The sequence below is a fragment of the Cygnus atratus genome, chromosome 2 (genome assembly GCF_013377495.2).
Source record: "Cygnus atratus isolate AKBS03 ecotype Queensland, Australia chromosome 2, CAtr_DNAZoo_HiC_assembly, whole genome shotgun sequence".
NCBI lineage: Eukaryota > Metazoa > Chordata > Aves > Anseriformes > Anatidae > Cygnus > Cygnus atratus.
The window spans coordinates 116,567,887-116,593,207 of record NC_066363.1 but is presented as its reverse complement, the minus strand read 5'-3'; the positions used below and the strand labels follow the sequence as shown (position 1 = coordinate 116,593,207).

At 40.6% G+C, this 25,321-nt stretch overlaps 1 protein-coding gene and 5 non-coding genes across 7 annotated transcripts in view; 3 read left to right on the top strand and 3 right to left on the bottom strand.

The window, feature by feature from the left end:
- Positions 1 to 5,849, bottom strand: part of UBE2V2 (ubiquitin conjugating enzyme E2 V2) — a 29,161-nt gene extending 23,312 nt beyond the window's left edge. The window contains exon 1 of one of the 2 annotated variants that reach the window (XM_035553152.2): positions 5,735 to 5,849. In XM_035553152.2, the coding sequence (XP_035409045.1) occupies positions 5,735 to 5,750 (16 nt within the window). In that variant the 5' untranslated portion in view covers positions 5,751 to 5,849. Of the gene's footprint in view, positions 1 to 1,768; positions 3,553 to 5,734 lie in introns of those variants that run through there. The other variant, XM_035553151.1, reaches the window with a different exon arrangement.
- Positions 5,850 to 8,896: 3,047 nt separating this feature from the next.
- Positions 8,897 to 8,969, bottom strand: TRNAA-AGC (transfer RNA alanine (anticodon AGC)). The gene has a single exon. It is a non-coding gene; the product is annotated as a tRNA-Ala (tRNA).
- An 8,326-nt stretch (positions 8,970 to 17,295) lies between these two features.
- TRNAA-AGC (transfer RNA alanine (anticodon AGC)) lies at positions 17,296 to 17,368 on the top strand. The gene has a single exon. It is a non-coding gene; the product is annotated as a tRNA-Ala (tRNA).
- A 1,078-nt stretch (positions 17,369 to 18,446) lies between these two features.
- TRNAA-AGC (transfer RNA alanine (anticodon AGC)) lies at positions 18,447 to 18,519 on the bottom strand. The gene has a single exon. It is a non-coding gene; the product is annotated as a tRNA-Ala (tRNA).
- Positions 18,520 to 21,604: 3,085 nt separating this feature from the next.
- Positions 21,605 to 21,677, top strand: TRNAA-AGC (transfer RNA alanine (anticodon AGC)). The gene has a single exon. It is a non-coding gene; the product is annotated as a tRNA-Ala (tRNA).
- Positions 21,678 to 22,204: 527 nt separating this feature from the next.
- On the top strand, positions 22,205 to 22,277 carry TRNAA-AGC (transfer RNA alanine (anticodon AGC)). Its single transcript has one exon. It is a non-coding gene; the product is annotated as a tRNA-Ala (tRNA).
- The last annotated feature ends 3,044 nt before the right edge of the window (positions 22,278 to 25,321 follow it).

Genomic DNA, 25,321 nt, shown 5'->3' with positions numbered 1-25,321 from the left:
TACTTAACTAATCAGTTACGAATGCAATGAAAGAAGGCGATCTTTTTCTTGGTGTAGTTTAAATGTGTAATGCAAAAAAAAAAAAAATTAAGTCTGTCTGTATGTTAGAAGCTATTTTCCTGACTTTTTTTCAGCCTAGTTGAAGCTACTGATCCTGCTGAAATACGGGATTAACGTAGAGCTCTGAAGTTTTACTCTTCTGCTGAAGGTTCCATTTGTTTCCAAATGTTAACTACAACTGATTAACAGTCCCGTACTTGAGGCACCACACATATTTGAAGAGGCTGTAAAGCAGAAGCTCATCTTATTCAAAACCAGTCTGACAGCTTCACATTCATAGTTTTTTGTACTGAAGTACTGATTTTACTCAAAAATATTGCTTGCATTACATCTCATTAGTGCATTCCAAATGCCAAACAAAGAAAAACACTCTTTTGGGCAAGGCGGCATACAACAAAACCCTTCTGAGTACAGCTTAAATCAAGACTACTTTGAAAGCTTTCTCAATAGCATCTTCTTGTCTTTACACAACCCATGCTGAGACTCCAACAAGCTACTTGAGACAGCAAGGCAACAAAACCTGAGTGACATGAGCAGCTGAAGCTGATCTGGGACTTGAGATGAAGTTTTGGACCGGATGAAGTACAAGCTATTGTCTAGAAAAAAGCATTCAGGAGTAGGTGGAGAGAGAGGAGGAAGAGTCTGTCAGCAAAACGAGGCTGAAGTTTCACGGCACGTACTTACACTGCTTTTGGACAAAATCTTCCGTACGGCAAAATGTGCGAAGTAATGAATGTGTATTTGGAACTCAGCTCCACCAACTACTCAGAAGATTTGGCAATCTAAATCTCACATACAAGAAGCCTTCTCATTTGTGCTGAGACTTGTAACATGGACAATCTGCCTCCAAATACTGAAAGGCAGATCTTCCTGAAATTGTGTGTGTTGCATCTTCATGCAGGCTAGTATTTTCCAGGACTGTATAGAACAGTTTAGGTAATGAGCTTCCATACTGTGCCTGACAACACCCCTGAATTTCACACGAATTATTCTGTAAGTGGCCTGCTTTGTAAACCTCTGAATAAGGCGTTTAGCCTGTGAGCATACTCTTACCTGTTGGGGCACAAAGATGTAAGTTGGAGCTCTGTAAGACACAGTTGTAAAATACCAGCAACAAAGACAGGAAAATGTTACAGGCCAAGCTGAGAAGAAAGAGTATCTTGCCTATACATGCCACACAGTCAGAAAGAACTAATAGTCTATACATAGTTTAAAAGTAATTTGTAAGCAAGATTGTTTTCAACCCAGCTGAAGCACATCTAAATTATTTGTGGCTTGCCATGATGGTTTTAAGTAGGCAGAACAATCCCAGTTACAATTCCTCGTACATAGGACAGGATGGAAAAATACCCCACACAGAGCGCTGCCTCCCAGAATACAGTATTCTGCTTCCTTTGTTTTCTCTGATTACTTACAGCTTCAACAAGTCTGTGCTTACAGAGCTAACTTTATAAGGGCAAAGAAAAAATTTACAGAACTGTAAAATTCTAAACAGCTTTTAAATTCACTTCTTGAATGGATTCCGGGTAAGTGATTAACAATGTCACGGAGGCATAACAGAGGAACGGGGAGGGAGCAAGATATCTTCAAAGGTAAAACATACTAGGAGGACCCTTTCTTTATATGCAAAAATAGCCTGGAAAATATTACTTCTACATCCCACTTATGAATAAATTCCTTTATTATTCCTTTGAAGGGCTCTTAATACCTAGGAGTCTCCAAACGAGGTATGATAATCCACCATTCTCCATCCCACTACGCACAGAACAGACAGACATCAGGCTGATCTTGAATGGAGAAGCGATGTAAGACATCTAAGGGAAAGTAGTATGAGATCTTGTCTCACATTATGAAATCTTCTTCAGTGGAGGTTTTTAAGAAAAAAAAGCTTTACAAAAAATAAATAATATTAACTTAAAAAACACTACCAAATCACCAGAAAAAGATACTGTCAGTCCTTCCTCCACAGCTCAGGGAATCAGACTAAATGGCCCTGACCACCTTCCCAGCCCATCATTTTCAATATCAGCTTCATAACAGCTGCAGTTATACACACTTAGAACTGCTTTCATCACCTCTAAATGTTTACAAAGAGAGGTAAACACCAAACCTAAGAGAACAAGGCACTGACATTGAGCACTCTGCCATTTCCACTCAAAGAATCAATCATATGTAAATTCAAAGAGAAAGTGATCTTCAGGTGGGCAACAGAAGTCACACAAAGTAGTCGGTTCATCTCGAGTATTCGGAAAAGCGAAGCGTGGGTTTTGCAGAAACAAAACCCCCTTCGCCAGGGGAGGTTCAGGTTGGAAATGAGGAGACATTTCTTCTCAGAAAGAGCGGTCAGGCACTGGGACGGGTTGCCCAGGGAGGTGGTGGAGTCACCGTCCCTGGGGGTGTTCAAGGAAAGCTTGGACTTGGTGCTTAGGGACATGGTTTAGAGGTGACATTGGCAGTAGGGGGATGGTTGGACCAGGTGATCTTGGAGGTCTTTTCCAACCTTAATGACTCTGTGAATATTTATTTGGGATCTACTGTGCTCCTTTCAAAGCCACTAAGCACACTTTCAAAAGAGGTTGCTTGTGACAACATATTAGAAGTAAACTGGGAATCTTACTTATAATTTCTGACCATAGATCAGCTGTTTGTGGTTTTTTTTTTTCTTTAAACCTGAGTGCAATTCCAGCAAACCGAAGTGAATTTTGCCTAACTTAGCCTTTTTCTAACCCAAGCTACTGAAGTCCTTAGTTGAAGAGGAAGGAGATGAAAGCCTTTAGCAACCCATAGTTAGAGAATAGCATTAGACACTGCAGGGTTGATTTCATCTTGCAATGCAGAAATGTAATTAATTCCTGAATTAATTCCTTTAAATGATGTTATTTTTCAGTTGCTTTTTCTCAAGTTACATAGGAGATTTGAAATGCTTTGATAAATTATGTCTTTTAATCTGAAACTACGTTTAATCACATCTTGTGCTCTACATTTTCAGAAACATCACAAAATGAGTCTCCAGCTAACACATGTGAAACTGGCAAACTGTATCAACAATAGCTGTTCACTTCTTTAAAAAACTGATTTGTTTTTCCCCAGATCTCAATCAGTACCCATACAGCCTACATTCAGCTGCAAGCAGAAGGAATTGGATTAGAAGAATAATCAAAATGCGTCTTACAAATGTCAGTTTCTAGGAAGTGAAATATCTGCATGTAAAATTAGTCAATATAGGTCATTTTAAAAAGCAGGTGAGACTTATTCCCTAGCTATAGAACGCTGACAGTTTCTATAGCCCACACTAAAGAACAGCTAGTTTCAAACTAAATTGTTTGCTCTTAAAGGCATTTTTTTATATGATTGTTCAAAGAACTGGTGGTCTCATTAAAGGAATATCTGGAACAGAACTGAAACAGTTGACCTTAGTAAGAGTTTTGTTGTTGACATCCTTGGGGCTAGACTTTCATTCCTGGACTTCATGCAACCAAAACTTTCATTTTTCTGAAATAAATAAGGATTAAGTTGAACTTTACAGCAAGAGCAGGTAAAATTCAAACAGGTAGAGTTAATTCTTATCTTTACAGCAAATCATTCCCTTCTCTCCTCCAAAATCGAGTTTAACGCAGTTTCCTGGTAAGAGGAGTTCTTCCAGATGAAATCTCAAAGAATTTCTGCCCACTATGAGGAAAGAACAAAACAACCCCACCCCCAATCTATGCATATACCTATGAAGAGCCAATATCATTTTCCCCATAGGAATAAGCATTTTGCTTTAGAAGACCTGACTAAGTTTTCCCAGCAGTTCTGCTAACGATTGTCTGCTTGCTTCATTTAATAAAATGACTTAATTTCTTTAACAGTGCTTGCATGTACCGCTAACATTTTAGTTTGTTTGGGGCAGATACATGTATAATTCTGTAAACCTCCCACTTTTTTTTTTTTAATTTTATGCGTGGCTATGTTTCTAAGAGAAAAACAACTGCACTGAATAAGCGTGTATAGAGGCTTTTAAAATATCACTCACTATTCTGAAACACTCTGAGGAACTTTTATAGCAGTAAAACTATTAGAGTTTTGTTTAAAAATTATTTCTTCTTATGCAGTCAAATTCTCTGTAGGAAAAAAAAAATAGCTTTTCTGATAGACAAATTATTAGTAACTGATACTCTACAATAGCCAGACTGAATGCACTGAGATGGGAAACGGCAACACTCAAAACACGTGGCCTTTTTTAAGGTTCGACTTCCCGTGCACTACAGGAAACCCCGTCTGATACCTGATACGAGCAAAAGCCATTAGAAGTTACTGTACAGTATTGTTTTTATTATTATTTTTTTTAACACTCAGACACCAGAAAGTATGCCAATGTATTTTAACAAAATAAAATGCAGTAATCCATAGCCAAGTAAATAATAAACTTTTTCCCATATATCCATGCTAACTCAGCTTATCATAGGCAATAACAGACCTTTCTGGACTGCTCTTTTACTGACCTGCAGGAGTTGTGCCCAATTTACTGTAATCTTCCCAAATTCCACTCTGTAAATCCCACACCTCCACAGTCACATTACCAAGGGGAGAAGGCTCTCCTGCCACAAAACGGGCTCTCCTCACAGCATCAGCAGTAAGGTAGCAAGGTAAGTTTCATTCACAAATGTTTTTTTCTGTTTTGTTATAGTCTCAGTCACTTGATGACCCAGGGGACTGGGAACAGAAATAAACGGATGTGGCCAGTGTTTGTCTCAGACTAAGCACTGAGACATTCATCCCTCTGCGCTGAGTTCTGTCAATCCCATTTATATATCTTATAAAACCTCGGGAACACAGAAACGGTGAAAGAGGCCCTGAAGTGCTCAAGATTTTGTACTGGGGAAAGGCCTTATTTTTCTAAGTCTCTTGTGGTACAAGACTGAGACAGTACACCTGTGCTTCTTAAACTTCTCCTTTCAGGGCTTGAAGGGGTACTCTTTGTCTTTTCCTTTGCTGAACAGATGCTATGCCAGCTACCAGTTTGGGATTCATTCTCTCCTGCTCCCAGCTTATGACCTACAGCTCTCTGCCCTTTCATGTGCCCACACGACAGACCCAACGGCTGCCCAGGGAAAGAGAACAAGGTACTTCCTTCACCCCTCACCCCCAACGTGCCGCAGCCACCGCTGAAACGAGCTGCCTTTCCCCCAGAACACGACACAGGCCTGACCCCCGCTCTCCCTGCACCCGGAGGGAGAAGAGCCAGCCCTTACTTCGGAACACGACCACACCGCGACCCGCGCACCCGGTGCACCCGTACAAAGATTTTCCCTCCGGCATTTTCACCGGGCCGGTGCCACCCCTCCCTTCCCTCCGCGCACCCCCACGGCCCCGCTCCTACCCCCGTGCAGCCCGACCCTTCCCCCCCGCCCCCCCAACACGCTCCCACAGGCGCCGCCGCCCCCCCCCCGCACACCCCCCCCGGGGCCGCTCTCTCCCGCTGCGGGGGGGGGGGGGGGGGGGTGCGGCGCAGCCCGGCCCCGCTCTCCCGCAGCTTCCCCTTTCCCCCTGAGGCAGGCGCCTCCCCGGCGCCCCGCTCGCTGCCGCGGCTGGCGGCTCGCCCCCCGCCCGGCGGAGGAGCCGCTCGGGGCCGTAACGCCGCCTCACGGCCCGGCCCGGCCCGGCCCGGCCCCGCCGCGCCCCCCTCACCGACCTGTGGAGCCAGCCATCTTGTCCGAGCCCCCCCCCAGCACCGGGCCGGGCCTGCACGCCGCGCGCGCGTCACTTCCGCCTCGCGCGCCCCGTCACTTCCCGCGCGGGGCGGAGGCGGGGCTACAGGGGGGGAATGGGCGGGGGAATGTGGAAGGGGCGGGGCTACGGGGAAAGGGGGCGGGGCTACGGGGAAAGGGGGCGGGGCTAGGCAGGCAGCAAGGGGCGGTAGGGCCGTGCGGTGCCCGTGCACGTGGCCTGCCGATTTTTCCAAAGGCTTCGTTCTTTTTCGGGTGGCCCTGCGTTAAGGGGCAACGGTACACCCGCGTATCCCCCAAGACACGGTGCAGGCAGGGCTGCCAGCCCCCCAGGTCAAAGCTGGCTGGCGTTCAGTAACCCTGCAAGCGCGCGACGCGCCCCACGGTCCGTCTCCATCCGGAGGAACTTCTGTACCGAAAGGGTTGTGAGGCACTGGAACGGGCTGCCCAGGGAAGGGGTTGAGTCGCCATCCCTGGAGGTCTTTAAGAGACGTTTCGATGTAGAGCTTGGTGATAGGGTTTAGCGGAGGACTTGTGAGTGTTAGGTCAGAGGTTGGACTCGGCGATCTTGGAGGTCTCCTCCAACCTAGGTGATTCTTCTGTGATCTGTCGAGCCCACCTGTAGCTACAGCAGCCCACCAGATGTAGGACACATGGTTACTAACAAAGAATTATGTCAGGTAAAGGTAAAACTGTGGCCAGAAATAATGTAGAGATAGGTACCCTGTGCTGGACGGGTATGAACGGTTATTCTACTTCACTCTGCATGTTGAGCAAAGTTTATTGAGATTATGTTTTTTGTTGTTTTTTTTTTTTGCAACACTGAACTTCAGAGGAAAAATACCTGGTAACTAGAAGCTGAAAAAATGCAAAGGTACAAGAAGTTCCTTTTCCTCCAAGCTATCAAGTACTTACATATGATAACGAAGTCACCCTTCTCTTCAAAAAGAAAAGAGTTCTTCTTTGAAATACAACCTCTGCTTTGGACTTAGTCAGGTAGGTTAATGGTAATCATGACAACAAAAATGCCAAATGTCGCACAGCATCCCTTATAAGAAAACTCAGAACTGAAAAATCGATGGAAAAATCAAGGTACCACAATTGTGTGAAATAAATTTATTTCTTCAGAATCTTGGTTTTTAAGCACAGATTCTACAGCCTGCCCTCTTGCTGTAAACCACAGTCTCCAGAGTTGCCATAATAACGGTCCCCAAGCTCCATCCCATCACTGGGGAAGGCCTTTCAAGTAATATTTGGAACAAAGTCTTGAGAGAAGACAAATAAGGAATAATTATTCTCCCTTTCTCAGATTACAGTACACTCAGACATTCGATAACTGTATCTTATAGCTCTAGTGCAAACATTGTTTTTCACAGAATGAATAATTAACTTGTGTAACTCATTTAAGCACAATATGATAGAGGACAAAAGCCTATGTGAGTGGCAATAATAATACTAATCAAACACACTGAATTGCCTTGTTTTTCTTTCCACAGAATATATCTATGAAACTACTGACTCAAAAAGTGCAGATAGAGCCAGAGGAGTCATTGCTCTGGAATGGACACTGGGCTCTGGAAACTACTTACACCACCATCAGGTAATTTCCTCCCACAGGTACTGCTTTTGGGAGCTTGAACCCTTATTTTTCTCAGCCCAGTAAATTCTTCACAAGACAGCGTATCTAAAAAGAAAAGACATAAAACGCCACATGGGATAAGAAAAAGCTCTTTTATTCATATCGCAGTGCATTCACAAGCCGTAACAGATACCAGCGCTCCACTATAGGGAGCTGCACATAAATATAACGAGCACTCAGCTCATTAGTCCAGAGTTTACAGTCAGAAGCCATAGTTCTGCAAGTGACTGCAGACTGCGCCTGCCCCGCTGAATTCTCTCATTTCATCAGTGCACAACTTGCGTCTGATTAGCTGAGAAGAGCAACGTTACTCATCCTCTTTAAAAGCAGAGGAAGCATCAAGTATTACGCAGTAATAGGAACACAGAAAACACAGAAGCTGTAATAATCACATAGAAAACCAGTACAGAATCTTATTCTAAGCAAACGGACATTTAAATCATTACCTGAGCATAGAAAGGACTCCTGAAGACCACAACACTCTTCTCAAAAGTGGATTTCATTTTTACTGCAATTACCTGGCAGTCTTACAGTTGCATCTTTTCTCTCCTGTATGTGGCAAATATCACACAAATAAGCAAATTCACTTTCTATCCAATCCATCCAGAGGTTAACTACTTTCATATCATGTCATAGGAGGATCTCTTGCACATCCGTGCAGCACACTATTTCCCCCTTCATTAACTTGAAACCCAATTCATAATTTTTGTTTCCTGATTTCCATTTATTTTAGTATGTGTACTTCAAAGATTCTGATTGCACAAATTCTCTGTATTTATAGGAAAGTTTCACTCTGTTTCCTCATGCTGCCTCAAGCTGGAATTCCAAGCTGTTAAATACCTAAATGAGCTAGTAAGAAAATCAAATCAGAATAAAAAATATCTCATGACAACTTAAAACGTGTAAGCAGAGTTTTACAAAGAAAATATTCATGGTATTTCACGGATGTGAAGCTTCACAGGCAATGGATATAATCGTGTTACGAGAAATAATATATCGAATATTCTAGCCCATTGTTTCTAATAAATAGCTTACACAACAACAAAAATCAGTATTCTTCACAGGGCAAATACAAAATTTGTTTCATTATACACTAAACTGTATTATAAAAAATAATAAAATCATAAACTACGTAACGCAATCATAAACCAAAGTTTTCAAGGCACACTCTCACAAATCTCATAATTTATTTTTCTCTGTAATTCATTAATGTTGTTTATTGCTGTTTTGAAATGTCAATAAGTTTTGTTATTTTGTGTAAGTTTTGTTAATTTGTGTATTTTTCCTCCTCTATATAACAGAAAAACTTACCATTTTGAAAAGTAAAAATAACATAATGAAAAGAATATGTGAACCTTTTCAGATTACAGTCCAGCAATCCAGTCAATTCAGTCTTTTTTTTTTTTTTACACATTTTTTTCTTGTATAATGGTATAAATAGGGAATATTTTTAAGTACTGCACAGAGAATAAATACGAAAAAAACATACTGGAGAATGCGGGCATCGATCCCGCTACCTCTCGCATGCTAAGCGAGCGCTCTACCATTTGAGCTAATTCCCCATCTGAAAAAAAAAAACTCTGAAATGTGGACTTGTGCACTCTAGACTTGCTGATTACAACACAACCATTTCTGATTACAAATTCGTTGTTTCTTGCTGAGTCATTCTTTCCACTCACCAGCAACTGCCTGCAACTCACAGCTGGAGTCATGTGGTGTATCGTTCTGCATGTATACTACCAGAATAATCTTAATTCATTTCTGCTATAACACAAGTCTTTGTTATTTAGCTGGTTTCAGATATTATGTTCTTCAAAATATTGAGCTATATAAGGAAAAAAATAAGTGTTATAAAAAAACTTTTAGTGAACAGCTGTTCCAAATTCAACAAGGAAACCCAAGTTCTTTCCAATTTTCAAGGCATACACATGAAAAACCTTGTCCAGGAAATGTTTAATGAGTGAAAAATATTACGTAGCTGATTGAAATTGTTTTAAAATCTAAATGTATACACATATATTTATCTAAGGAAGCAAGAATAAATAAGGGAACAGACTGGATGGTAGTAATTTGGTAGCTCCCTAAGCGGTCCGTTTTCTAACAGACTGTACAGTTTACAAAACAGGCGGGGTTGCCCCGCTCCTGCCACCTTCCTTTCCCCTTCTCCGGCATCCTCTGTAAGGAAAAGACACGGAACGTAATGATTTATCAGCTCCACCGGCACTTTTGAGGGAAAAAAAAAAAAAGGAAAAAAAAAGACCAACTTCACGCGTTCCTCGCCCCGGTGGTCAGGAAGCTGAGAAATTCAGACGTGGGCCGCGAGGCGGCAGCAGGGGCGAGGCGGCCTCCGGCCCTCAGGGCCCGGCCCCGTTTCCTCAGCGGCTCGCTCCCCTTCCACACACACCGTCCTCGGTGCTCCCCGATGTCCCTGCTTTTCTCCCCTCTGCTGCTCTGGGCCTTCCCCTCTTCCACTCCCTCCCCCGAGGCCAGCAGGCGACGCGGAACCTACAGCTGGGAGTCAGGACTGGCTGCAGCAGAGGCGCTTTGAGCTTGAGCTCAACTGTGCTGTGTTGCAGTTCTGTAACAAATTCCACGTGAAGATAGTTCATCGACACGGGTTTTTAGTTTAACCAAACCCAGGTTGCCTTCCACTTTACACTTCCTTAATGTTTTAACAACAGAAGTCTCCCCAGTATCTCTGAAAAATAAGCTTGCTACTGTACCTAAAACGATGCACTTGAGAACTGAGACTCTGGTTCTCTGCAGGGTGAGAAGAATTCACAATTTTTCCCTAGTTTTACATGGTAGTTACTGTACTTTTGCACCCTTCTCTGTAGGCCCCAGGTATTGCTGCATGTAAATGCACCTAAATTATATAGCCCATAGTCCACCATAAGGTGACACCCTGCTACTTAAACTTACACTCTTCCACTTACAGAGGCAAGGAGATTATTCTTGTGCTGCATTAGCACTACACCAGACAATGAATTTTTTTGCTAAATTAAGCCATGTTTCTCACTCCACAAGAATATGACAACAGAACAGAAGGCATTACTCACCCATCAAGCCGAAGTCAGGCTAAGGGGAAACCAAATCCGATGGTGAATGGATGTAAGATTGCCACCTGACTGGTTTCTAGCTGGCCTGCCTGGTTTTCATGTTGCCTTACTGGCTTCTGATGACAACAAATGGGCTGGCTTATGTACATTAGCACTAACACGATGGATTGCTTGGATTGCAATTCAGTTGCTTCTGGAGCTGCATTCTTAGACAAGCGGCAACACAAAGCAAGAATAATTGAAAGTAACTCACTCTCTTTATTCTGTACAACAGTATTTGCTTGGTGCTTGAAAAGCTTTAGTGTTGATCTGCTACAGACTTCATGATTATGCCAGCCACAAGAAAACGGCATGTGGAACAAAGAATAATGGTATTTGGAAAGGATGCAGTTAGCTGTCAGCTTTCTAATACTATGAACATTTCTAATGAGGATAGGAATTAGAAATAAAGCTGTTGTGAAACTGTGGCTGTTTTTAAATTTAAGCTATGTTACAGATATTTTTTAAAAATACTAAAACTAGTCCTGCCAGAGTTAAATACCATTTTTTTGTCATTGTTGTTTTGGTTTGTTTGTTGGGGAGAGGAGGGGGGGACAGGGGGACGGAACAGGGGGTATGAACATTTGTCATTTCTGAATGTTTATAGGATGTTTTAAGACTAACAATCACATTAAATTGATGTATCTGTAGCTCTTGTGAAGTAAAGAGGTATCTTTTCAATATAAATAATTCATTTTTCTACGTCAGCTGCTACAACATACAAAGAAGATTCAGCACATTTTCTGCACTCAAAACACTAGAGGGAAAACATAATAGCTTTTGGTGTCTCAACAACTCCTCTTTCTTGTGAACGTTAATTAAAATAATTAATCAACTACTGTGAACACAAAGCTTGAGTAGGCCATTGTAAGGCATCAAATCAGACATCAGTGAAAAAAGTGAAGTCTGGATAGTTACAAGGAAAACTACAAAAGCTGCATCCGTGTTTCTCACCTGGGGGAGCTTTCTTACAGCAAACATTTCACTGGCAGTAGCAGCTGTGATATAAAATCCTGCAGAAGTAACGCATTTGTTTTCCATGTAACCTTACTTATGCAAATTCAGTCACCTTTAGGACTCTCATATGGGCCTAGGAGTACCTTAATCATCTGTAGGAATTTAGAGTGAGGTAGCTAACCAACATTAATTATTCCAAGGTAAAGGTGAATCATCTTTAGTAGTGATGACAAAGATCATAGTTAGACCAGACATTCCTGAGTAACCAGAAGACTGGGTATTGTTATTCTAAGGTAATGGAGAAAAACACAACATAACTTGTATTTATCTTTATCTCTTGAAAAGATGAACCTTTCATGATGTAAAGTTCAATCAGTTCAAATGCTGCTATAATCTTAATTGACTGGTAAACAATTCAAAGCCTGCATTGCTCTTGTTTAAGTGGTACTATACACCATTAACATTATTTCAGAACCTTTTATTTGAGAAGTGTTGAAGTAGCTGTACTTTTACTAATAATATTTAGCCAAAAGAGGACTCATGAGCTACAGAAAAGCATGAGCTTTTGTCATCATAAAACTATCTTGGCTTTTGCCTGAGAAAAATTTTGAGTTGTTTCTCCATTTTTTTTTTCAGGAAAAAAATATTTAGCAATATGCAAAGGCAGTAAAGTTACAAATGTGCAACAGATGGGCTACTGCCAAAATTTTCAGAGACTCCAAGGAACTGAGACAGATGGGAGCAAGCTGGAGCAGCTAAACCTACATAATTTCAGCAGCTGTGCTGGAAGGAGAGATCAACGGTGGGTTTTCCCATCCTCTTGAAAAATGGCCTTTGCTTGCTAGCAGTTAACTTGATGTCTGGTGTTGACACTTGAGAGATCAGCTCTTTTTTTTTTTGTAGTACAGAGTAAGTTTTTACAGTTTACAAACCAGCCTTATGTTTTATAGTCTCTTTAAGAAGGAAAAGAAAAAAAAAAAGAAGAAAATGAGAGAAAGATATATTATATATCTAAGTAATTTAAAGAGTCATGCTCTCAAGTGCCATCAACTACCAGGAATGTGGTTGTGAGGTAACACGTCCATCCTCCTTAAACACAGATCAATATTACATATTTTTAAATTATTTTTTCCAATCTCCACCGTCACTGCAATGCCTAAGAAAATGCATGAACATAAATGTAATTATGAATTTACATATTGAAAAAGGCATTTTAGTTTATTTAAAGGTCTATACACTCAGCTGTTATTTTTGCTACTTATGGCCATCACATGTGAGAAATCTAGGGCAAAACCTGCTCTTGCCAACACTGCCTTCCCCATCCCTGAAAGATCCAGTAAGCAGTTGTAATGTTGGGCTGTTCGGGAGGGAAGATAAGGGCTGGATGCCATGAAATGTCCTCACCATACAGGCGAGGCTGTACTTTTGAAGACTTACCTACTGCCCCAGCGATAAAATCAGGAGCTAGGATGTGCCTGAGATATCGTGTCTCTCTGTGTTTTTGATGGCAGTCCTCTCTTCCCAAGTGTTTTGTCACCTCACGTGAGGGAAAAAAAAAAAAAAGAAAGAAATTGGGGTGTGGGAGGGAAGAGTGGTGCTGGTGGGGTGCTGCCGCAGAAGGTTCCAGCACAGGGTGGAGTCCTGGTAGCTTCTGAGGGCAGGAGGAGAAGAGCCCTCGGGTCTGGGCTTGGTGTCTGCCCGAGCAGCCCTCGAAGGAGAGAGGAGGTCTGTCTGCAGTCGTTCTTTAGCTATTTTCGTTAAGAAAACCGTGGGTTTCACAGCGTGGAGTTTCTGAGGTTAGTTAGGGCGCACTGGCTTTGGGGGGGGGTGCAGGTAGGTGCCCTCAGCCTGGTGTACTGCCTGGGGGTGGTCCTGGGGCTTCTGTGGCACTGGCATGGCTCGGGCTCCAGCTCTCCTGGGGCCACTTCTAACACCTACAACACCAATCTTGTATCATATTAGTAAAGGTTTAATAGCTGTCATTTCCTTTCTCTTCTGATGCTGCTCAGCCAAACTTTGCTCAGTGTATTGTTGAGACTAAGAAAGGTAGAAGGATCACATCAGAGGATAACGTGGTTTGAAGAAATTGCTGAAGTGGGTGCTCTCTGCAACTTACCGTCTTTTTAATTGAGTTTGGTTGTGATATTTTTGTGCTATACCCGTGTTTTGAGTATACTGGAAGTAAGTGACTTCATCAGTGCATGGAGCTCTTCTACTGGCAGGTCTGATTTCCATGTTTTGATTCTACAATAACTATATAGTGGTGTATAAAAAGGCAAGAGCTTGTCTTTATTTAATTTTATATGGACCTAAGACATTAGATGCTGAATGTACACTGAACAGCAATGAATTTTGTGTACCTTAAACCCACTAATATTTGAACACTGGCCAAATTTTTTGGATCATTCAATATAACCAGTTCTTTCTGTCTTTTTCTCATTTGGTTGGTTGGCTGAGATTATTCTACTTAAAGCTACTTTATTATTCTGGAGAAAATCTTGTTAACTGGTGAGTAGGTCTGTTTCTTAGTAAAATGCACAGGAGGGAGCACAAGATGTAGGAGAGTAAATTCTGTTGTATGTTTGTGTGGTGAGGGTGAGGCACTTGCAGAATGTTTATTTCATGCTGAAATGTGGCAAAAAGAAAATTAAGCTGTGAACAACGGTGACTTTATTTGATTCTGAGAGACATGTTTTTATGATGTTACAGAAGCGCAGTATGTAAGATGCATTAAAATCATATAATTAAAGTCTAGCCCCTCATCTTTTCCTTGGAGAAGACATAAACCAACTTTATAGGTGGAGAGGTACTATCTGAAGAGGTATTTTTTACTGTGCTTCTGTTCAAACTGAACACAAACAGGAGCTGCTGTAGGTCACTGTGTGTGAAAGATGGGAACAAGCCCAGGGATATTTCTGCTGCTTGATAACCTTACTAAAGGCTAAGCATCAATGCCCCTGTTCCAGCACAGACTAGTCCTCTGCAGTAGTACCAGTGAAGAAAGCTAAGACCAACTGATATTAAACTGAAGGTTTTATAAAGCAGAGTTTTGTTGTTTTTGTTTTTGTTTTTTTTTAATACAAAAGCCATATTTCTTCTGTTTAATCAGAAATACATCTGATATTTGTATGCTGTCACTCTCTATTAAATAGAAGTAGTAAACTGGACTTTTTGTGGTGCTCAGTTGATCTTTTTGAATTTAAAGCGGAAACCAGCAGTGTTAAAATATGTGTTGGATGGAAGATGTTTCAAAAAAATCTTATCTAAATTTCAGAAGAAATTTCTAGGCAAGAGAGAAAAAAAATAGAAAATAGAGAAAAAATAGAAAATAGAGAAAAAAATAAGAAAAATTACGTGATTGATGAGCAGGGCAAGGGTGTGCTTTGAAAGGTAAAATCCCATTCTTCAAAATGTTGAAGATTATATGTAGACAAGGAAAATGAGATCATAAATTCTCATCCAATGTAAAAATGTCAGTGGAAAAAGTTTAAAAAGAAAAAAAGAAAAAGCATGATTTTTTTTTTCTTAAGGTTGTCAGGCAGAAATATAGAAATTCTGTAAAAGAAATAGACAAGGTGTAAAAGAAGCATTCTGGGAGAGGAAGAAAGGGTCAAGGTAGAAGGAAATAGATTACATTCTTGTATTCTTGTTCATTATAAAGCCTAGGGCCTATTGGTGTAGGGAACGTGGTGGAGGGAGTGTCTCACGTTCAGGTGGTAGAATAGGTTAAAGAATATATTATTTTCTTTAATATATATATTAAAGAAAATTACCAGAACCGGTGTGCGCAGTTGAGTTGTAAGCCTGAGCCTGGGTGGGCTTCCCTTAGCTAAGCTGTGTAGCTGTGCCTTACCATTCAAAAGCAGGCATGATGTAGCCAAGTTCCTGCCTGGGCTGCGTGTGTACAGGGCGAGGAAAAAGACAAGTAGAAGGGTACTGTTTGCTTCCTTACAACATGGGTATTTTTAAGTCTTAGTTGATTTTTACTCAGAAAGAATACTATCTAAAAAAAAAAAAGTGAAAAACTGTAAGGTTTACTGGGCTTTTTTTTTTTCCTTTAATTGCTTTGGAATAGTTAATAAAATGCTTAGAGCTACGTATTCCTGTCTGTTGGAGGATCATGCTATTTTGTGAGGGATTTTAGCTCGTCTATTTTTGTCAATCATATGGCGAGCAGAAGGCATTCTGGCTAAAACAGGGGAAAAATACTGAGTGGAATTTCTAGTAATCAAGCCAACTGATGTAGAGCTATTTTGTTTCTTTAGTGTTTTGAAATGTACAGTACCATGACTGGCATAAATCTAGGTCACTTCTGAAACTGGGATTTATGTCACTCTGGTGCTCTGGAATGTTCTCATTATAACTAAGGGCTGTGTTTCTAGATACTGTGTGACTAAGCAAAGCAACTTCTGGATCTTTCAGAGTTGTTTTTTTTTTCCACAAAAATACAACTGGTCATGTGAAAACATCATAGGGTAGAAGTACCAGCAAGCTTTCTTACTTCTCCAGACCTCTTGACCACTGGGGCTGTCTGTCAGACAGCTGCAGGACTGTCTATGGGAGCTGCAAAATAATTGCAGCTGTAACAACATAATTATTTTCTACAAATTAACTTCAGGTGCGTCTTTCTAAGCTGATTAAGTGTGAATCTCAGAGGAAAAAATAGTTTTTCCCCAAACCAGCTGTTTCAACCAGAGTGAAGGAGGGAGCAAATAACAAGATACTGAAGTTTTAATGGGAGAGAGGAGTATATGTCGGACATTTGGCACAGGGATTTGTGGTTAAACCAATGGTCCACATCAGGCAGAGAGAACTGGAATCCTGGATGCTGCAGAAGCTTGTGACAATTCAGAAGAGTGAGGTTAGTGCTAGTGACGTATAAGTAAGGGGAGTGCTGGCTGGTGAATTGTAGCTCTTCTTTCCCTGGTCAGTGATAATTAGCATCTTGCTGCTTCTCCTCTTTGGTTCTCCTGCCTTCTCTAGAGGATTGTTGGCTACTCTTTTTGTTATGACATGAGACTTACTATTCCTAAAATAATAATATTTCCAGAATACCTTTGGGTAAAAAAAAAAAAAAAAAAAAAAAGCTGGATGTGTCTTAAGCCACTGTTTTTGGTTGATCTTAGAAGTGGATGTTTGCAACTGCAGGTCTACTTGGGCTTTTCTTGGTTAAGGTGTTTAGACGTTTTGTGCGCTGTGTCTTTTGAAGCAGTGTGTATCGTGAGCCATGTGATGTTCCTGAAATCTGTCAATCAACAGTTGAGTTGTCAAATCAAGATTTGAGTTCTATGGTGAAACTACAGATATCATGATGGATACTGGGCAAAGGAAAAGAAGGAAGGGACTTCCATTGCTAAAGGATGATCTATGTGAGTTGTCCAAAACAGCTGAATGTTCAGGAAAAAAGACATTGGCATTTATAAAAAAATTTTAACACTCCCAGTGGAACTTGCAAGAAAAGTAAGGAGATAGTGTTTTGTATTAAAGTATCTCCACAGAACATCCCCATCGTTCCTAGAGTTAGTACTTAAAACCGTTTCATAGACGTGTAAACCACTAACACAAATGTAAACGTGAGGTGCTTTGCTTTAAATGTTTTTCTGTTTCTTAAAGCTAGGACCTAACCGTTTCGGCATTCCACTGGGAAGCTGTGGCCTGTTATCCCTCACCGAAGGTGCTGATAGGAGGTAAGAAATTGGGCAGCGGGCTCTGACAGGAGTGCTGTTCGGATGGAAAGTCCAGGTGAGTTCGGGCGGGCAGCTCTGCTTGTCGGGGAGGCAGCAGGTCGGTGTGGCTGGGTACATAGCGAGCCCGGGCGGCCCCTAGTGCCCAGGGGGAATTAGCTCAAATGGTAGAGCGCTCGCTTAGCATGCGAGAGGTAGCGGGATCGATGCCCGCATTCTCCAGCGTTTTGAACAGCCGCGGTGTTTCACGGAGCTGAAGATCTTCTTCCGTAAATCCCTCAAGTTCGTGAAAGAAAATATCCCTTTACAGCCGTGGGGAAACGCGTTCCGTTTTTTTCTGTTACCAGTCGTAATGGTTTTCTTTTCTGCTTTGGGAGAGAGGTTTGTAAACTTCTGTTTTCTCTAAAATTATGGGAGATGCCCCCGCCCCCCTCCACAGACACACAAAAAATACATTCCTATTGACGGGTTTTAAAGAATGAAACAAAAGCACCCTGACAGGTATCACTGTCTCTTCTGCTTTTTGGCCACGATACAGTTTTTGTACCCTATTATGTTATAGGGCTTTTTAAAATTTAGGTGCGTTTTTCCAAAGCAGTTTTGTAAGGATTAAAATAAATCGGTTTAGTAAGCACGTGCACAGTGTTAATGATTTAAGCTATTAATGTTGATCAAAGTGCCTTTTTAAAGTGCAAATTATTTTCTTACAAAGGGTTGAGGAAGAAATTGAATGAATTATGAGAGGATTGAGAGTGGTAATGCAAGTGATTGGGAGCAGAAAAGCATGTGAGGTAACTAGCTAAATAAGGTAATTTTGGAAAAATAATTTGTAAAATATAAAGCATGATTAATGTCACTCAAAACTGTTAGAAAGAAGTGTGTCCTGCCAATCCTAGATGCAACATATGCAAGGAAGCTGGAGAGACGGCAATTCTACAGTGAGCTGAGGATGTGTGCGTATATATATATGCACACATATATAATACATACTGCTATGTTTCCTTGTAGGCAATTTCTCTAACTTTTCATATGACTAAAAAAATAATCACACACTAAAAGTCAATGTAATGGTCAGAAGTGTATTTTATTTCCTGTGTTACAGAATAACATTAGTAAGTGCTTTGGGGAGGAAATGTATTTTAAGAGCTGACAAGTGCCGCCTGCTTGTTGAGATTTCTTCACGTTCAGTTTGTCTCACGAAATGGTGTCTGTTGCTAGGTATGTATTTTCTTTCAGAAACTTCAGCAGTTTATGGAAGAAAATCTTTAACTCTCTGAAGCACCGCGGCTGTTCAAAACACTGGAGAATGCGGGCATCGATCCCGCTACCTCTCGCATGCTAAGCGAGCGCTCTACCATTTGAGCTAATTCCCCTTGGTTCTTAGTTTTGAAAGTGGCCGCACTTGTGCAGAATCGCTCTTCGGCTGTTCTCATTGCTCCTCCTTGCTGGGCTGGTCAGTTTATCTGGGAGCACTGAATCGTCGGGGTGCTTATGTGCAAAGCCCGGTAGCTTAAAAGTCAGAGTGCGCAGCTGACACATGAGAAGCCGTGGTGCTGATGCACTTTCTGCTTCGTTAGTTTGATAAAGTGATACTCGGGCAAAGAGTAAATCTAGAAAGTACACTGTTAGCAGTCACTGAATGGTAATGTTGTTTTCTTCCTTGTGTTTTTCATCTTACTGTCTTTTCCAACTTTATTTTCTGTTAATATTCCAAGTCGGTGTATGTAAATGACAAATATAATGGTTTAAATACTCATCATAGTTTCTGGAAATAAAGCACTTGTTTATCTCATATCCTCCTAAATTATATTCTAGGTATGTCTACCTTTTTGTATTGACCTTGATGATTCAGTTAAAATAGTTTTGCATCTTAAATATATGGGGTCACTAAAAACACTTCAGAAATAGAAGTCGAGTGTGGCATACCAACAAATTCCTTGGTAAGTTATTTAGGAAAAAGGCTGCTATGGTTTTGTGAGAGGCCGTGGAGGTAGAATACAATGCTTCTCATAAAGATCATGTACTCTTAATCCTAAATCAAGTCTTACTTTGCAGTAAGAAGTACTTTGGCAAAGCTCTGTTTCCAGGTTGTTAAATCAAGGACTGCTTTTTAGATTTAAAGAATAAAAACAAAGTTTACAATGAGAAATGATATATCAGTGTAACCAAAGAAAATAGAGGCAATGAAAATTATATAATACAAGATCTCTCACTTGCAGTTTAAATGCAGAGAAGTTGGTTCTGCTAGTAAAGTAAAACATGCAGTAATCCAATGGTGCATGCGCTGTCAGTTTTTTCTAATGGCTTTAGCTTACTGACAGCATCCAGTCAGAAGAAAATAAATTATGAAATTAAACATCAGCTGGTTACAACTTGTCTAAAGTAAGACAATACTTAAAAACTAGCACAATACAGATTCAGGATGAGATGTAGAACTAAAACTGCTTTAGTATCACTGCAAATACTCTCCTATAACTTATACTGTCCTACATTTCCTCAATCTCCATGCAATAATAAAGATTTGTTCTTACAGCTCCTTGCAGTACCTTGTAACTGACTATATCAACCTCGCTGGAGTAAACTGGAAAACAAATGTGCAGAAGTGGTTTGAGTCCTTCCCACAGGCACATCTCAGGCCGGGTGACGGCCCACTGCACGTCTGCAGCTGGGATCTTTCGCATGTGGAGTCTCACAAGGTTTGGCTCCGTTTCCAGTTTTCTTTATCTACCCTGCACCACCTGAGTCAGTTTAAAAACGGCAGATGACCTCTCCCTACTTTTCATTGGCAAATTTCACTGCTGCCACTGAAATGGCTAACGCTTGGAAAAGCCAGCTCATAGTTTATTTGATGCCTAAGTCAGATAAGGGTGAGGGAAGACCTCTGCAATAGTACTATTTCCGTTCATTAAAAATGTGTATTTCATTCTGACAGTCCATTGTTTTGTGATCTTGATTTGTTACGATTGCCAAGTTTTCATGTAAGAAGGTGAGTAACACTTTCTAACTTCCCCTGTAGGTTGGGAGAATTTCCTTACCTACATTGCTGCAAATAAGCTGACCTTTTTAATTCCTTTATTATCCTCTGTCCTGTATTTCAGCTGAGAAGGCTGTGTGTACGCATACTTTCATTTAGCACAGGTCACTTCAATGCATCTGCTTGGCAACACTAACATAAACTGATAAAAGCCCGTATTACCAGCTTGGACTTTTGCTTTCTAGGCGGTCGTCGTAGGGCACCTCCGTGTAAATGCGAATTTTGCATCATATTTAAGCTGCTCCGCTGCACCGTCTGTGACGTTACTTCCCTCAACGCAGAACTAGCTGCCTCGTCAAAAAAAGGTAAATCTAGTGCGAGTGGGTGGCACCGACAGGCTGCAGGCCCTGAGTTTGTCATGTAAAGGAGCATGAAGTGCCTTAGCATGTGACTGTGAGAGTTTATAGGGAGATCTTGTTTGACTTTTAACTCAGAAACTTCCTGTCTTTTGGAACTTCTCCCTCGTTCCTTTTCTTGCCTTTCCCTCGAGGAAACCTTGAATCTTAGGAAAAACTTGAGGAAAACTTGAAACTTAGAGAAGGATTTATTGGTTAGCTGCACCACAGCTAGTAGAAAGAAGTAAAAGAAGGGTGCTACCTGTTTTCTTTGTTCTTACAAGGGTTCTCAAGGAAAGCTTTGTGTTTGTTTTTTTTTGTTTGTTTGTTTTTTGCCTGGAGAATACTGTTGTTTACATACATGTACACGTGAGAAGGAGAATGTCACTGATATGATGCAAGAATTGATGCAGTGATTAGTGTGGTAGAAAACCTCCTCAAACAATAACATATAACCCTTATAGAGTGAACATTACAGGGAGAAGGAACATGCATCTACAGCTGAGTGAAGCAAAAAGTGGTATGTATGTTTTACCGTTACTGGAGATAAAACCGTTTTCATGATGGTAGATCTGGCATGAATATTACACGAGCGTGCAGTGTTCTATACTCAGAAGTATGAACATATGTAAATGTGTCCTGCAAGGTGCAGTAATGTTTTCTGCAGTTTCCCATCATAATAACTATTTCACTCATTTTGTTTTACTCCATAAATATACTCTTTAATATTACTGACTTAACCTTTGGGTTTGAGCCATTGACATGGAGTGCATTTTTTGTTAATTATTGTCTAGCAAGATATCAGTTATTCCAAGGAATATAATCTTCCTTACTTTGCTTCCTGCTCTGCCCTTCACAGAAGCAGAAGCCACCTCACTTGCCCTAAAGTTCTGTATTTCTTTTGTATTGTGCTTCCTTAATCATCCCTGACATCTCAGAGCTGGGGGAGAAAATAGACAAGCTTAAGGTCAAATGGTAGTAAGAGCTCTCAACAGCTGCCTTGGGGATAAAGGAGCAGTCACTGAAGAGGCTGTTTGTATTTGTGACCACTAAAATCTGTGGTTGCAGGGTAAAAATTGCATGGTGGGGGGGGAATTAGCTCAAATGGTAGAGCGCTCGCTTAGCATGCGAGAGGTAGCGGGATCGATGCCCGCATTCTCCAGTGTCATGTTTTGTTTGTGGTGGGAGAAACCAGTTAACTACAGACATTTTAGTGTATTGAATAGGAGTTTTGAAGTGAGATAAACCATTACTTCTTAGATGCTCGTGTTTACTTCTCAAATGCCAAGTAAGGAATTCACTAATTAAATTTAAATAATTACTCATATTTTTAAAATATATGAATAGAAATTGACTTACCGAGTTGGTGGGGGGGAGCATGTAAAATGCCAGAAAGCAACTCCTCCCAAGAACTGCAAGCAATAGATTTTTTTTTTAATCTTATACACCTGGAAAACATGTTTTTTCCGTGTTATCTTGTTTTTTTAGCACTTTGTTTGGAAATGCTTAAATGAAATATTAAAGATTTGATTTTATAAACTTGTTGCAAAATTGCAGTTGATTGTGTTTTCATTTATGGAGAGACCAGTGCAACAGAGGAAAAAAAAAACAACTAAATGTATTTAAAATTTGCAGTTCCATATACTCTGATGCTCGAGGTTCTATGTTCCCTATTAATGATAAAAAGTGGGGGAATTAGCTCAAATGGTAGAGCGCTCGCTTAGCATGCGAGAGGTAGCGGGATCGATGCCCGCATTCTCCAGTGTTTTGTCAAACAGAATTAGAAGCTACTAAAACAAAATATGTAATTATTTCAGTTAAATGCTAATTTTGTTTTAATCAGAGCAAAACTGAATTCCTTCTTTCCTCCTTCAGCGTGCACTGCTAACAAAATCAAGCTTATATAACTGTCTATATCGGTTTTCTATCGTAACTCTCAACTCTACCTGGACAGTTCAAGTCAAATTTGGCAGACAGACAGAATTCTGCAATATTAAGTTCTTACAGGCTTGATGAAAAACACTGGATGAATGAAAGTTAGAGACCTGAATCAACATCTCTTCTCCGCCTGTCCAGCAAGGATATGGTTTCATCGGACAGTGGATCTTGGCAGGGTTAGTAGTTTAAGAACGTTTGTTCTTCCCCAGCTGCCAATTCTAGTGCCAACCCAGAAACACAGCATCTTCTTTTCCTTTAAGGCTTTTGTGAAGCTGCAGTGTGAGCTGGATCAGGGAGTCAATTCAAGTGTAATTGTAAAAATTGTCACCAATCTTACCACAGGCCTGTGTCCTACAAAACACGCTGCAGCTGCTGTCTTGTAGCTATGGCCTTTGTGCAGGTTATAATCAACCTAAAATTCTTAGCTTTCTCTCTCCTTTTTTTTCAGAGCTGCTTTTAGAAGAGGCTAGTGCCTGCCACACTTGTATTAGAGCTTCAGTGACAACCTCAAACATCTCTTTGATTGACTGACTTCTAACACCTTATTAGTTCCTTCTGATCCTTATCCAGAGGTTTTCTTTGTGTTGCACTTGCCCCTGAGCCTTCCAGAAGCAGCTGCACAGCTTTTTAGATATCAGTGAGCTAAATCTGCTGTGTCAGAGTGTTAAGTAAGCACCGTATGGTGTGCAGAAAGTCCTGCTAATTTCTTCACATCTTCTGTCCATTCATGGCTGAGGAAGGAAATAACGTGCAACTAGGAAAACACTTGTTATTCTATTTCTTGATGCGTCTCCTTAGGCTGAAAACTTATCATTCTACTTGAACTCTTGGGTGTTCCTAAAAGCACGTACCAATCATAGTAGACAAGATCCCCAGAATTGTCCTACTAAATGCCATTATTCTGACAGCAGTCTGGGATGTGACTGTATCTACTGTATAAGTGTGACGGTGTGTTCTCCCCGGCCACTTCTCACCTTCCATCTGGCCTTTGCTTTGTTCAAACACTGGCTTTTGCATCCTAGCAAGGACTCACAAAGGTGTTAACTAAACATGTTGCAACTCTGATCCGTTAACAAGAAGTTGTGCTAGTAAAAGCCTGCTTTATACTAGGAAAAGGATTTGTATGACAATACTTATGAAAGAATTGGACCACAGAACCACAACAAAAACATGGGTTTTATAATCAGGTTTATAAAGGAAATAATTTAGCCTGAAGATGTAGCAAAGATCTCGTAACAGGCGATGGCTATATTGCAGTGGTTCCCTTCTAAGATTTCCTCTTAATACAGTAATTGGAAACTCTGCTCTTCATTAGAAAAGGTGCTCAAATTTAGGCAAAAAGCTATCCAAACCTGCTCTTACCCCATCTGGTTGAGAGGTGGGACGTGAACAAGAGTCGTGGATCAAACCAAGCGAATGTTTTCTCTGTGATCAAAATACAGGACACTGAGGGAGTGCTTTAGGGTTCAACAAAACATTAAATAATTATTTAAATAAGCCCCCTGCTCAGATTTTATGACTATTTTAAAAATATGTTTCACACTAGCAAATACAACACTGTTTTCCTTATCAATTTGGAGTCCACAGATGCCAGTTACAATGGGAGCCTGGGTTTAGTTAGTCTATAGACAAGCTGTACTCCTGAAACCTTACAACTTCAATTAAATAGCTTTTTGGTTTTGAGCATTAAATCATTCAGCCTAACACCAGCTTGAATTTAAATGTTGTTATAAAGCAGCCATAAAAACTGAGGATTGGATACAGCTTCCATATTGACTGTCAGTTTACCTAATGGATGATGAATCTCATGCTTTTTAAGTGAACTATGCATGCGTTTTTTTCAAGACTATGTGTGGTCTTGCAGAGTCAGTAACAAACAACTGCAAAATGCTTACTTTCTTCAGTCCGTAGTGCTGTATCCAGATGATAAGTTACACAGCAGCTCTAAGATAATGACTACAGAAACATACTCCATGAGTGGAACAGAACTGTTTTCCTAACCAGCTGTTCAACATGCAACCTTCAGTACAATTTCTTCTTTTCCAGAAACAATCCTGGAAGCTGTAGTTCCTTCTAGGAAGATAAAACTGGAATTCCAGAGTGACTACCAAAAATAAGAATGAAGCTTTGATGAAGATGACTTAGAACATGGTCTTAAGGAATACGTCATCTGAGGTGTGATGGGCAGAGGATAATCCTGACAGATCACCCTCGCCTAGGACTTCACACCATCTGCTCCTACTGAAGTGCTTAACAAAATTGGTCATGATTAGGATTCAAGTCACTTTCAAATCAAATTTCATCGCAGAGAAATGAAGCGTACCTTTGAAGCCAGTAACAGTGGTAGCAAATGACATTTCTCACTCTATCATATGTTAGTTTCACCCCCCTAGGATAACTGGTGATTGCATTGTGTGCTAGAAAAATAGAAGTTTACTGTTGCATTTCACTTAACCAGCAGCTTTTCTTTATAATGTTAGACAAGGTAGCAGACCGCTCAAGTCACTTTTAGAGGTCGTCATTTATTACAAAAATTTCTGCTAGTAGGAATGTAACTTTTTATCATGTCTTTTGTAGAATGTACAAAGACTTTAATGCCTTTCTTCTCTGTTGTTTCTGATGTTATGAATGTAATGAATGTCTCCCTGATCAGACTTCACTGAAACTTCAACTGACTTGGGTTTAAATAAGTTTAGTTAAAACTAACAGCACAGGGTAAATAAAGCAGGAAATTAGGACACGCATAGAGTTTGAAACTATCACACAGAGTAAGGAAAATATTCTCAAATCTGCTAAGTAAGTTACTTAGATCTTCCTTTTGCTCTCTGTACATTTCACATTAGTGTATGGGTGTTTAAGATCTTTTAT